The sequence below is a fragment of the Corvus kubaryi genome, unplaced genomic scaffold (assembly GCF_017639235.1).
Source record: "Corvus kubaryi isolate FWS band 111438036 unplaced genomic scaffold, C.kubaryi_AGA036_p1.0 37300, whole genome shotgun sequence".
Lineage (NCBI taxonomy): Eukaryota > Metazoa > Chordata > Aves > Passeriformes > Corvidae > Corvus > Corvus kubaryi.
Window position 1 is genome coordinate 5,336,030 of NW_024581093.1, and position 13,394 is coordinate 5,349,423.

Below are 13,394 nucleotides of genomic sequence, written 5' to 3' on the forward strand. Positions count from 1 at the left end.
AGAGCCGGGCTAGGGCCGGGCACAGGGACACCGAAAGCGGCGGGCTGAGCTGGTGTGGAGCGGAGAGCCGGGCTAGGGACGGGCACAGGGACACCGTAAGGGGGGGCTGGGCTACCGCTGGAGCCGCAGGGGCTGGAGGGGGCGGCGGGAGCAGCGGGGCTACCGGCGGAGCCGCCGCCGCTGGGACAAGCGGTGGAGCCGCGGGCGGTGCCTGAGAGCCGGCACAGGCGGGACCTCGGGCTCCGGGAGCGGCGCTGCAGCTGCGAGGGCGCCACAGGAGCCTGGGCTTGGGGCGAGGCAGGCGGGAATGGAGGGGGCGATGCTTCCAGGGGCTCCCAGCCCTTCTCTTTCTTGTTTGCCCTTTTCTCCTTTCCTTGGGTCTCCGACAACTTTAAAATTCTTATCCCCTTAGACTCTGTTTCCCACCCAGCATGAAGCATACTTGATTTCTTCTGTGTTAACGAGTTCTTTTGAATTTATAAATACTTGCGTTAGCGATGATGCGCCCTGCCCGCGGAGGGACCCGGCGGAGGGACTATTTGTGATGCGGTGCTGGCCGCGGAGGGATCAGCGGTGATGCAACCCCGCTCATTTCTATTTTCCCAAAATTCTGAAATGTCTGCGATCCCAAAAGAAGGATTTTTGTTTCTATCATTACTGAAAGAGTTTGGCATTATTATTGTACTTACAATTCTTTTCCTTCGTTTTTTCCTGAGTCCAATACAGAGCTGGTTTCTCGCGGACCCACCAGGTAAAAGTTCCGTTACTGACTGTCGATCACTTACAGGGACTATTTCCTACTTCGTTGAGGAAATTGTTCCCGCTACGCCAGGGACACTCCTCTCCTATCGCAGTTGAACTCAGTACCCACCCTGCTGGGCTGTTTTCTCCCCTTATCCTTGTCCGATTCCACTTAAGGACTTCTGTTGGGCTCAAGCTACTGCCTTTCCATGGCCATTCCTCTGCCATCAGAGGCCCTCCACAGACCCAGCAGTTGGTTACATTCAGCTCCTTACCTATCCTTTCCCCTAATTCCACAAACAGATTTTTTTTTTCTCAATTTTGAGATTTCATTTTTTTAATTGTTGTTTGAATTTCACATACATATCTTGAATTGGGGTTGATACAGAGTTAGATTGTTGTGCTGGCTTTGCCTCTTTATTTACTAGTTGTTCTTTTACTAAGCTTGAGACTTTATTCCCAACAATACATGTGAAACAAACCCATCTTTCTCCTTTTGGAGTGCTCCCACTCATTCCTAGGTTTTCTACAATCCAGTGCTTTTTCCCATTCTGCATACAGTTTTCTACTTTGGATGGGTTGTAACAGAGACTGTTGACATGGGTACGTGCAATGAAAAAGGAACCTGGGTGTTTTCCAAGTACAGCTTTCAGTAACACCCATGGCGTGGCTGTGTCGGTATCCCCAGAGGGCAGAGACAAAAGAGGAGTGACAGATAAAGGAATAACAGAGGTCCCATATGGCTGATACCTCCACCCCCCGTGCCTATGGGGCTGCTGCCCACAGCAGGGGTATGTGATCGTCTTGGTGGCAGCTACAGTGGTCATTGGGCCTTGCCCTCTATTTCCTTGTCACTTCCTTTTCGCTGATTTCCAGGCAAATTGCTTTTGACACTTCTTAATTGTAGCTTCCCACCCTTCCTCAGGTATCTCCCATTCAACAGGCACTAGTAATTCCCATCCACAAAGCAGGGTTACTATTTCAGCTGTTCTTTGCTCTACCTGGATGGGGAATAGATTTGGCATTCGACACTTCATGCAGTGAGTGTCGTTTCTGTGAACTACAATACCAATATTTTTTACACTCTAGACATTTACATTTAACCCACCTAGCATGTCCAGTACTAGGATGAATTAGACAGGGTATGTGGTATGGCACTGTTGGAGGTAGCAATTCCTCCTCCTTTTTGAAATAAATCACAGGCCAGAATATGAGAACCCTCAGCCCGAAATAGTCCTGATCCTCCTGTTTGGAGTGGAAGGATTCCTCCCCAAGGAGGGTATCGGAGGTGTCTCAGGACCTGTCCAGGCAACACTTGAAACCACTGCTATAAGCTTCACCTTATTTCCCAATCAGGTGTGATTCTTGGTGTATCTCTTGAATCATTTGGGTTTTTCCAGTGCATTAACCCCCAGTTCCCTCTTAAGAGTTACCTTGGAATCCCCAGGCTTAGATGTTCTAGTCCACTCCTTAGGTTCCTGCACGGGTCCTTTGATTCTGCTGCCATGGATCCACCCTCGCTCCTTGGCCCGGATCGCTGCCTCAGTCGTCAGTAGCACCTGAAAAGGACCTTTCCCTTGTGCAGCTAAAGATTGCTCCTTCCATGTTTTTACTAACACCCACTCCCCTGGATGGATGTTATGGATTTTGAAGTCTAAAGGAGTGGTTTGAGGGATTATCCCTTTTAACCGCAAATCTTCAAGGGTCCTTGCAATTGTGTTGACATATTCTTTAACACTCATTCCCCTAATTCATAGGTAGCAGTTTCATTTTGGGTGTTCAAAAAGGGTAACCCAAACTATAGGAAAAGGGTTCATGAAGGATGTCTGGACTTCAGGCAGCTCTCTTGAAAGCTGTTTATTGCATAGGCCAAGTCACAGCATTTCAGGGAGTGGGTATCCAGAGCCAGCCCCACAGCTGCCAGCTACAGATTGTAGGCATCCCTGAACCTTTCTGTTCAAGAGAGCATTGTACACCTTTCTTTGCTGAGTATCCCAATACATAACAACTAACAAGCACCATACACAACACCTTTACATTTGCCTATAGCCTATCTTAGCTACTACTACCACCATACTATACATATCCTATAGAACCCTACAGTCAGCAGCATCCACTCACAAGAGCAAGCAAGCTACAATTCAAGCTCACAGTGCAACACTTTCAGACCTCTCTTTTTCCTGCCACATCAACATTCCTTGTCTGCCTGCCATAGCTCTCTTCCTGGCAAAAACATGTTTTCTATTTACTTATGCTCTTCCTGAGACCCATCCACCTGGTGAAAAACATGTCCTTGTTTGCAGTCACATACCTCTGTCCTAACCACAAAAATCTTCCAATTCATCTCCAACCTTTGTCCTCTCACCCATTCAGTGATCAATGTTTCAGCAAACATCTTCCACTCTACATCAAAACCTGCTTTCATTTCTATCCCATCCTCAGGCTCCAGACTCAGAGATCTCTCTGCCAAGCCCACACATCTGCGAAACTTTCTTACCAAACTTTCATCTTCAACACCAACCATCATTTCGTAAGGTGACACTCTCAGGTCTGACCTGGTTGTGTCTGAACTCTCAATAAAGCCAGAGGTTGGCATTTTACCCATGACATTTGAGTTTCAATTATTAATTCAGTTAAGGTTCTCTTTAAAGTTTGTTTCATCCTCTCTACCCGTCCTGAACTCTGTGGGTGCCATGGGGTATGTAGTTCTCATTTTATTCTTAAGGCTTGAGTTAGTTGCTGTAAAACTTTTGATGTAAAGTGTGTCTATCTTATTAACCATGCCATGTCAAGACACAGCTCAGGCCAGGTCAGGGGTCCAATGGCTGTTCGGGCACCAGTTATTACAGCTGGTGATGGGGTCAGTGGCTCTGACCCAGGAAGAGGTGACCAGTCCGGGGAGATGGTCCCAAAAGGAATCGCCTTCCCAAGGCCCGGTGTCTTCCCTCAGCTGCTGGCAGGAGGGCCCTTGCAGAGACTGTCAGCTCTTTAGTGATTATCAGCTCGTGATTCCAGCTCAGCTCTGCAGGGCAGCCTCCAGGCCAAGCCAGACCAGAGAGAGACAAGAGGCTCGTGTGGCTGGTTCTGCACGGAAGGAGCTTTATTGTCGGTCCGTACTCCGGCGAAGGGGAAAGCCAGGGATGAGAGCTCTCTCTGACCCACAGGGGCAGAGGCCTTTGCTTTTATAGGGATACAGGGGATGGGTAAAGGCCAATGGGTTACAAAGGATCTGCATAGGGTCTCCTAAAGGATTGTGGGTCTGTCTTTTCTCGCCGTGACCAAAGAAGTGGTTGCCTTTCCAGGGAGTCCTGCTGGGCGATTATGAAATCTCTTATCTCAGCAGAGATCCCTCCAGGGCAGGGGCTGGGCATACCCCACACTTCTGGTTTGTGCTGTGGCCCCTTATCTGCTGCCACAGAGTGAGCTAAGCTAAGCAGACAGTATCAGGGCAAGTGTTTGTTTTGCCTTAGTCCCAGGAGCTCTGAATGAACCTCTGGAACTGGAGCATGGGCTACCTGATGTTGAGATGTGTCCACTGACTCCAGATCCACCAGTTCTTGGCTGCTGTGGGTGAGGGCAGTGAGGGCCTGGCTCTCTGGGGGGTCCAGCACCCCCAGACATGGAGGGGGGCTGCTGAGGTTTAGCACTCAGGTGCCTCAGGAGGTCGTTCCTCCAGCCCCTGCTCCAAGCCAGGTCAGTGCTGGATTCAGGTAAGTTTGTCCAGTGAGCAGGCATTTTTCCCAGCAATGGCTCAGACAAAGAATGGGCAGAGAGCAGCTCAGCTGAGTCCTGCCCCTCTTGTCTGTGATGAAGGAGAAACACAGGAGCCTGAGCTCGAGGCAGGATCAGCATTGGGGCTACAGCTGCTCACCTGGTCCACGGGCCAGCAACAGCACAGGGAGTCCCAGATAAAACACACAGAGTCTGAGATCCTGGTTTCACTCCAACACCTGCACAGCCTTGCCCTGTCCCTGCCACCCACGGGAGCTCTCTTGGCTCTCTGACTTAACTCTGCAACCAATCGAGCAGCAAAGTCACCTTGACCCTAATGGAGGACAATGGCAAGGATGGCCCTGGACACTGCGTTTGTCTTTCCCCACTGCCATTAGGAGCTGAGGGACAGGGATCATGGTCTGTCCTGATGGAGCAAGAGCAGCAAATAGCTCTGGCAGTGTCTCCTTGCGTTGCTGGGACACAGCAGAGGTTGGGGAGGAAGAGCCCACCTGGGCACTGAGCCCGCCCAGGGACAGCAAGGACAGAGCAGGCAGGAACGCAGCCTCAGTGCTCGCTGTGGGATGTGACAGAGAAATGGGCTCCGATGGAACTCTCCACCCTCACAAGGACGTACCCTGGCAGCTGCAGAGGGTTCACCGGACCAGACCCAGGCTCAGCTCAGTTCTTCATGATTTTGTTTTGCCGGCTCCCACGGCAGCGCTGCCCTTTGGCTCGGCTCTTCCCCGGGAAGCCGCGGGGTGATGCATCCCCGTGGCAGAGTGTCTTTGCTGGTTGCTAAATCTGCTCTTGGCTGCAGACTCATCCGTGCCTTTGGGCAACAGGTCTGGCTGCCGAGGAATACTGAGCAGCTCCTGAAGCACGCAGTCAATACCTGGTACCAAGAGATAAACCCGACGTCTCACGTTCCTACGGTTCTGTTTTGAAGGACGCGAAAACCCCCTCCTGGTGCATCAGGATCATTACCACGGGATTTTTAGGCGCTGGATCGCATCTCACAGGAAGATGGGCATAAGGAGGAGCACTCAGAAACTGCTGGTCCACATTTTTATGGCTTTTTATTTTTTGTCAGTAAAAATTTCATGAATTATTAATTTCCCCCAGCATCTCTGCACACTTCTTTTGGCTCCATCCAGAAGTTTGGTTTGTGTACCTGTACCCACAAAGCCCGCAGCAAACCTACACATCGCCGGTAAAATAACCACAGGAAAAAGGGGGATATTTCACCGGGATCAGGCCGTGGATCCAGCACGTGCAGGGCTGTGCTGCTCCAGTGGGCGGAGGGGAGAGGGAAGGCGAAGCAAAGGATCCCTAAGAGCTGCGTTGACGCCGGAGGTGATGTGGTGGAGAGACGGAGGGAGGGAGAGAGGCACAACAGCGCTACCCCCCGGGCCATGGCCTCCGTCCCTCACGGCCGGGGCGGGGCGGGGCGGGGCGGGTCACGGTCGCCGTGGTGACGGCATAGCCCCGCCCCCACCCGGCACCGCCCAATCAGCGCCTCCGTTTCCTCAAGGCGCCTCACGCGAGGCACCGTCCCATTGGCCCACGTGGAAGTTCCCGCCCCTGTCCCGGTCGCGGCCAATCAGCCGCAGCCACCGCGGCCCTGCGGCGGGGCGGGCCCCTATAAAAGCCTCGCCGGGAAGGTTTTGCAATCGCCGCCCGCGTCGCGCCCGTGATGGAGGAGCAGCTGTCGTTGCTGGTCCGGAGTCCCGCGCAGCGGCACCGCGACCTCCGGCTCCGCGCTGAGCCCGCCTGGACCGTGCGCCGGCTCAAGACCGAGCTGCGCCGCCTCCTGCCCGACGCGCCGGTGAGTGCGCCATCCTCTCTTCCCGCAGCCTCGCCGGGCGGGTCCCCTCGTCGAGCGGGTCCCTGCGGGCGGCCTCGCCGGGCGGGTGGATGGGTGGTGGGCGCTGAGTCCCCGCGGGGCAGCGGCGGCAGCTGCCGTGGGGCTCTCGCGGGGCTCCGGGACCGGTACGTGCCCCCCACGGGGTGTCCCGGTTGCGTCAGCCGCGCTTGGGGCGGGCTCGGGCTATTTTGGGACTTGTTTGTGGCCCGGCCGCGGTTAATCATTAACCGCCCTCCCGGGACGGCGCGTCCTGCAGGTGTGTGGGGACGTCAGCGCCCGCGGGAGCCCGCTGGCACCGGGCTGTGCCCGGCAGCAGCGCCTGGGCACCGCACCCAGCCGGGCAGCGGGCGGCCAAGGCCCTTCCTGGCGGGTTGAGGGCGTGTTCCCGCTGGACGGGAGGCACAGCGCTGTGCACGGCGGGGTGGCGGCGCTTGTGGGGATGAAATGCAGAAGTGTGACTTCCCCCTGAGCCGCTGGACACGAGAGCTGACGCGTGAGTGCTGCTGGAGCAGCTGCGCTCCGTGTCCCGCTGCTCCCACGGGCAGTGCTCCCACAGGAGGGTGTGTGGCCTTCACAGAATCAATAAACTTGGAAAAGACCTCCAAGATCATCAAGGTCAACCTTCGACTAAATGCTGCTATCCCTACTAAACGACATTGTGAAATGTCATGGCTATACTTACTTTTTGAAGAGTTCCAGGGATAGTGACTCCACTGCTTCTCTGGGTAGCCCATTCCAATGTTTAACCATTCCTTCACTGAAGAATTTTTCATAGTATCCAACTGGAGACTGCCCTGTAAACTTAAGGCTGTCACTAGTTGCCAGGGAGAAGGCCTGGTTCCCATGCTTTTGCCATGCTTTCCCTGGGAGTGTGGTGATCACCCAGAAACAGGCTCCATGTGCTTCCACCAGCTGGTGTGGGACAGCTCCTGATGAAGAGCTGCTGGGTCCCATCAGATGGGGTGTAACAGATTTACTTGACACCACCTCTGGTGCTGATCAGATTAGATGGAACTCCAAACCTCAGTTTCTAAGAAACATGAATGTTTTTGTTGGGACTGTAAAAGAGACAGCATGTAACCAAGTTCTTTGCCCAAGGGACTTTGTATTCTTCTGCAGGTTTGGACCTCAGTAATATCACACTTGGGCATTTAGTTGTTCTCATCACTTCAGCTGAGTTTAGATGTGCACAATTCCCTCTGCACCTTAGTGTGGGGGATACTCCTGGCTCCGTGCCTCTCTCCATCACTTGTAAGTTGTGTTGGTTAGTGCTTGGCAAAGCAAATAATCCTGTTCTTTGTTTTCTTTCTTCAAAGCCTGAAGAGGACCAAAAGCTGATTTATTCTGGGAAGCTGCTGCTTGATCACCACTGTCTGGGAGAATTGTTGCCAAAGGTATAAAAAAGTATCTTTTATGATGTGCTGCAATATATCTAGAGAAGTGATTTTTTTTTTAACAGCTCATCCTTTATATTTCAGCAAGGGGAGCTGCATGCTCTTCATTTGGTGTACAACTTCAAGACTCCTGCAAATATGCAAGAAACCAAAGCAGAGGTAATTAGACTTAAGTTAATTCTGAATCTTGGGCTTGTAACTAAAAATGAGGAGTGTTGGATGGCCATTTTAAAGTTCCCTGTTACTGCAGGTTTTCCCTATTAGTGCAACAGCAGTATTGCTTTGTGATAATTTGTTTGGGAATGTGAGAATGTATTTGGATTAAGCTGAGTAAACAAATTGTGTCTACATTTCATCAGTAAAGATTCTCATGGCATCTGTTAAAAAATATCAGATGTAGTTGTGACCTGCTGCTCAGGGGAGAAATCCTTTCTGGTAAATTCAGTTTTATTAAATAGAATATGACTTGTCATGTCCCAGGCACTCTTTTGGACAGATTGAGCTTGTGGTCAGAAGAGAGAAGCAGAGGGAAGTGGTTCTGATCTGTATGGGGAGGGAAGAAGGCTGAGAGCTACAGATACTTAAACTGCTCCCATTAATGACTCATCTTTGGCTTCCTCTCTACAGGCTCAGCCTTAGTGCTTGAGCTCGGTATGGACTGGTCTCAATTACAAATGGCCAAAACTCATTCTTTAAAGTGGCTGGGCAAAGGTTTCTACAGGTGTGATCCTGTTGCCCATTATAGACAATGTGAGCAAACCCTACCCATGCCTGGTGGTTGCTAGATGGGAGCCAGCTTTGGCTGGATGTTGGACAGATGTATCACCACAGGACAGCTCTTCAACTCCATGTACAGCAGTTTGTGCAAGCAGTACAAATTTGCCATAGGAAAAAACCAAAGTGTCTTTTATATTTTATATTTTTATAACCAGATGGACACTGAATGTGTGCATAAGTAGCAAATACAGTATAGATCTTGTGAAAGGGAAGAGTAGCATCAAATCAGTCTTGCATCCAAGTTGTTTTGTTTCAGGAGCTTTACTGATAGAGGTGCTTGTGGCATGGTGCCCAAGAGCAGGGGCAGGACTGAGAGGTGCTGTGCAGGACTAGGTGTTAAAACAAGGGCATATTCTGTGGGGTGCAACCTTTTTGCATAAAGTGTGTGTAGTGTCCTGAGTAAACCTCACTGGCTGCATTCCTGTCTGTAGGTTAAAGCTGATCAGCCCAAGTTACCATCAGAAGCCAGGCAGGAATCAACTGTGTCTTCCTCAAGTGGTGGAAGATTGAGGAGCTCTTCAGGTGGCCACTCTTCAGCAGAAGCCAGTAATGGGTAAATACAATTTTATGTACATCTTTAAAGGTTTTTAAATGATGTGTTTGATGTCAGCTCCTTATGCCATATATACTGTCATAAGTCCATAGAGCATGGACCAATATGGTGAGGATTTATATAAAAGCTTTAGTGGATGTAGAATAATTTGGATTGGAAGGGAGCCTTAAAGGCTATCTAGTCCAACTCTCTGCCATGAGGGATGCCTTCCACTAGATCAGGGTGCTCTGTCCAACCTGGCCTTGAACACCTCTGAAAATGTGGCCTCTAAAGGAAGATGCACTGCTCTGTTAGTTGAAAATCTTCCCTTTATTCATGTGAATAAAGGGGTGTCTTTAATAATCTAGAAGGAAGAATTGTAGTTGGGTGCACAAAATGGCAGAAGCTATTTACATTGTTCTGTAATAAATTACTCTTGCCATTTGTCCATGAATAGTGTTTGCTAATGAATGTGTTCAAATTTTGACCAAGGCTGGAAACAACTCAGCGTCCCTTCCAGAGCATGGCTCCTGGCTTCTCTGCTTACACAACCTACAGCATGCTTCAGATGTCCTGGTTCCAGCAGATTTATGCAAGACAGTATTACATGCAATAGTAAGTGTTCTATTCCAAGCTGCCAGTAGGAAGTAGAAACTGTAATATGAGAAATTTGAGAGCTCCTGGCAATTCTTCCTCTTTTGATGGTGCTTGGGGGCTTTTTCATTGTAACTTGTGCTGAATGTTGTGGGAATGTACCCTGTACTGTGCTGCTCTGTTGCCGTTCAGGCCAGTGGTTCTGAATCTTGCCCATTGCATCTCTGACTCTCCATTGGGAGGGCAGGTGTCTCTAGAGTAAATCTGATCCTGCTGATGAGCCTTTGCTCTTTTTCTGACTGCTCAAAGTAGCACACAGCATTGACTGGAAATCAGTCATAGGTCAAGCTGAGACTTGCAGAAGGCTTTTACACTATCTGCAGATTGCTCTAAATATTTTTTTTTTGAGTATAGACATTATAAAGGGAAAGGTGCCTGTTTTGACTTGCTGAAGTCACTATACAGCTGTTATGGGTAGAACTAAAACTTGTTTTTAACCCTTTTGTGGCATCTAAACTTGATGCTTTCTACTTACAAGTGATCTGACTCAGACAGATTTTCAGGGCTTGTGTGAAGTGTGAAAGAATTTGACTAAGCCTCATTCTGTACTTTATTCTCTGTTTCCAGCCTGGCTTCTACTGCTGCATCTTCTGACCCATCCCATGCACAGCGTTCTCAGGAGATACCAGTGACACCTCCAGCTCCTCTCCCAGACCCATTTCCTGCCCAAAACCAGCCCGGAAACCAGAATGTTGCTGCTCAGGTTAATGCAGTGGTTGACCAGAACTTGAGGATGAATGCCCAAGGGGGGCCCCTCATGGAGGAAGATGAGGAGGGTGGCAATCGAGACTGGTTGGACTGGCTCTACTCAGCAACGCTGTTATATGTTTTTGTCAACATGGTCTATTTCTACTCCAGTATCAGCAGACTCCTCCTCGTTATGGGTGGCACTGTTCTGATGTATCTGTAAGTGTATGGTGTTAATATTTGCTGTTCAGAAGGGTTTCACAGAAGTACTGAGCTCTGTGCTGTGCTCAGCTCCCTGGCAGCTGAGCTTCATAGGACTCTTGGACCGACCTGGAAAGGGCAAACCACTCCTCCATATTCTGGTATAACTTAGTATTTAGAAAAAAGAGAATGATGCCTATGCCTGGATTAAATGAAGAATGTGGCTGATCTCACTAGGGTTTTGCAGTTTCTGGTGTGGCTCTCTTTCTAGTTCAGAAAACTGCTTGAAACTAAAGTAACCCCTGTTGTAAAGCTCTAGCAGCTCAGCAGCATAGAGCAGACCTGTAGGTTCCATGTAGAAAATGACAGTTATTTGTTGGGAAACAAGTGGTTGAAGTCTGGAAGGAGGGTCTCACACTTGCTGTTTCATGCATCCATGCAGTTTTTCTGCTGTGTTGCACTTCTGGAGAGAAGACCAGGCTGAACTGAAAGGAGTGTCCTGAACTGCCTTTGAACCTCTCTGGGTGGGGGGATATAATTAGGATAAACACACAGTAATGATAATGGACCCTCAGCTGCCATGCTTGGGATGTCTTACCTGAGAAAGATTATCTGTCCTCCAAAATTCTTTGATCACCTGTGGAACAAGTGACTTAGGTCTCTGAATTTTAGGTCTAGGAGTTAAAACTGGAGCAGCTCTTCCAACATCTATGTAGACTGGGAGAGTGAAGGTTAATTGTTCCACTGGAGCTCCTTAAATTTTACTGTTGCTAGTTGCCACCAGCTCTGAGCAGTCAGATGTGCAGCTGTTGTGTAACAGGATGAGTAATGTTGAAACAGCATTAATTAATTAATGAACCTGTTGCCTTCCCCAGGCACCATGCTGGATGGTTCCCATTTAGACGAAGACCAGTTCAGCCCTTCCCAGGCAATGTTCCTCCTCAAGCTGCTCTAAACCAGGACCAGAACAATAACTTACAGGTATTGTTTTGCTATATTTTTAAACCATGAAACCCTGTGAAGTTTTGCTTTTGGTTTAATAATTATGTGTAGTAGAAAAAACTTTTTCTTGGAACTTCTGTGAGAGCCTGTCTTCCATGGGGGAATAATTGCCACCTGAGTCCTTCATTGATGTAGCAAATTCCTTTCTTCTACAAAATATTTCAGGCTGAATGTTACCTTTTAGCTGCTTCTGTCCTTTAGGAAGTTGTAATGGGGGGTGGTCTGTCACAGGCTGGAACTGAGGGCAGGGTTCAGGGTACACCTCTGTAGGATTTGGGTCTGGAAGAAGTCCAAGTCTTTGATTTCAAGCTGACAGTTCTGATGCCAATGAAAGTTAATTAGCTGTAAATACATAATTCACATGATCTGGTGCTTGATGGCTGTCCTGGACAGTGTTCTTGGACACCAGTGTGAGCTAACCAGTACTGCCAATGTGCAGCTTGGGTTTTTGACTTTGGATCTGGGGCTACTTGAAAAATTTTGTATTCAAACAGTGACATTTGGGAAACAAAACCGCACAGTTTGATGCCGCATTTTTCTAATGTATTTCTGAAATTCTCCTTTACCAAATATGCTTTATTTTGGCAGGGGGAAAATGAAGGCAGAACAAATGAGTCTGAGGTGCCTCCTGATGAGGGACAGGCTTTCCAAGAACTGCAGCAGGCCAACCCTTCGCTCATGAGCACAGCGTGGGTTTTTTTCAAGACTTTCTTTGCATCCCTCCTTCCAGAAGGGCCTGGACTGACCCGCAACTGATTTGTCACCAATCTGCTTGTCTGGAACTGCAGTGGACACCTGAGAGAACTGGATACCAACTCCAGACCAGGCATGGAAAGGGATGGCACTTCCTCTAGCTTTCACTGACCAAGCAAATAAAGCTGCAAGAAGCCTTACATCATTACAGCCTAGAGACTGAGATGCTTGTCCTCATTGCAAAGAACTTTGTTGCATAGCATTTATTAGGTATCTATGTAGAGGCTTGGCATTGTGGACTTGTGCACTAAAGGCACAGGCTCTGAGTGGGTGTGCAAAAATGTTAGGGAAGCAAATTGCTTCTTCTGTGCAATGTGATTCCTGTTGGAATGTTTCAAATGCTATTTTAATTACACTGAGTGTAGGACCTCAAACAAAAATTGCTAGATATGCATTAGCAGATTTTTAGGAAAGATCTATTGTTAAATTGCTTCAACAATATTTTAACTTTTCTTTGTAAATATTTTCCTATGAAGAATGTATTGTGCAATCTACTTGTTGGACAAAGTGGAGGACTGTAAGATTCAGTGATGTGGGTAAGCAATTACCTCAGTGGAGTTGTGGACTAAATTTCATATTGCCAAATTCAGATAGTTTAAATTCAAGACTTAATTCCCCCTGCCCTTGCCCCTTCCCCCTGTTCCCCTGCCAAATCATGGGGGAAGAGTGTGTCAAGGTCTAAATAAATTTAGCAAAAACTTATGCAAAATGTAAACTTCACTGCTTTTGGATGCAAAGTTAAAGCAGTCTAATTCCTGTATTCAACTTTGCCTCTCACTCCAGTGCAACTCTCTTGTATTACTTCATTGTGTTCCCTTTAGTTTCTGATATGGTTAAGGGCTGTTATTGCAATAAAATTTGCAGGCATTTATATCCACACTTGTATATATCCTCTACAGCAGTCAGAAGACTACCTGTGCAAAGCACAGCATGTGCTCTTGCCTGTTTTTTATTGAAGTCATGATGAGGGAGTTGGGATATGAGGGGAAAAGGTGCTTCCAGAGCTTTAAACTCAGTTCCTTGCCCAACTGTGTTCCTCAGCAGCCTTTAGCAGGTAAAGTGCTTTGGGTAGCTT

At 48.7% G+C, this 13,394-nt stretch overlaps 1 protein-coding gene across 1 annotated transcript; it reads left to right on the forward strand.

Moving 5' to 3' along the window:
- The first annotated feature begins 6,120 nt into the window (after positions 1 to 6,120).
- Positions 6,121 to 13,192, forward strand: HERPUD1 (homocysteine inducible ER protein with ubiquitin like domain 1). Its single transcript, XM_042027214.1, has 8 exons — positions 6,121 to 6,280; positions 7,636 to 7,713; positions 7,798 to 7,872; positions 8,922 to 9,043; positions 9,515 to 9,637; positions 10,244 to 10,582; positions 11,440 to 11,545; positions 12,155 to 13,192. Exons 1-8 carry the CDS (start codon positions 6,149 to 6,151, stop codon positions 12,320 to 12,322), a joined length of 1,143 nt encoding a protein of 380 aa, XP_041883148.1. The 5' UTR covers positions 6,121 to 6,148; the 3' UTR covers positions 12,323 to 13,192.
- Positions 13,193 to 13,394: the final 202 nt, after the last annotated feature.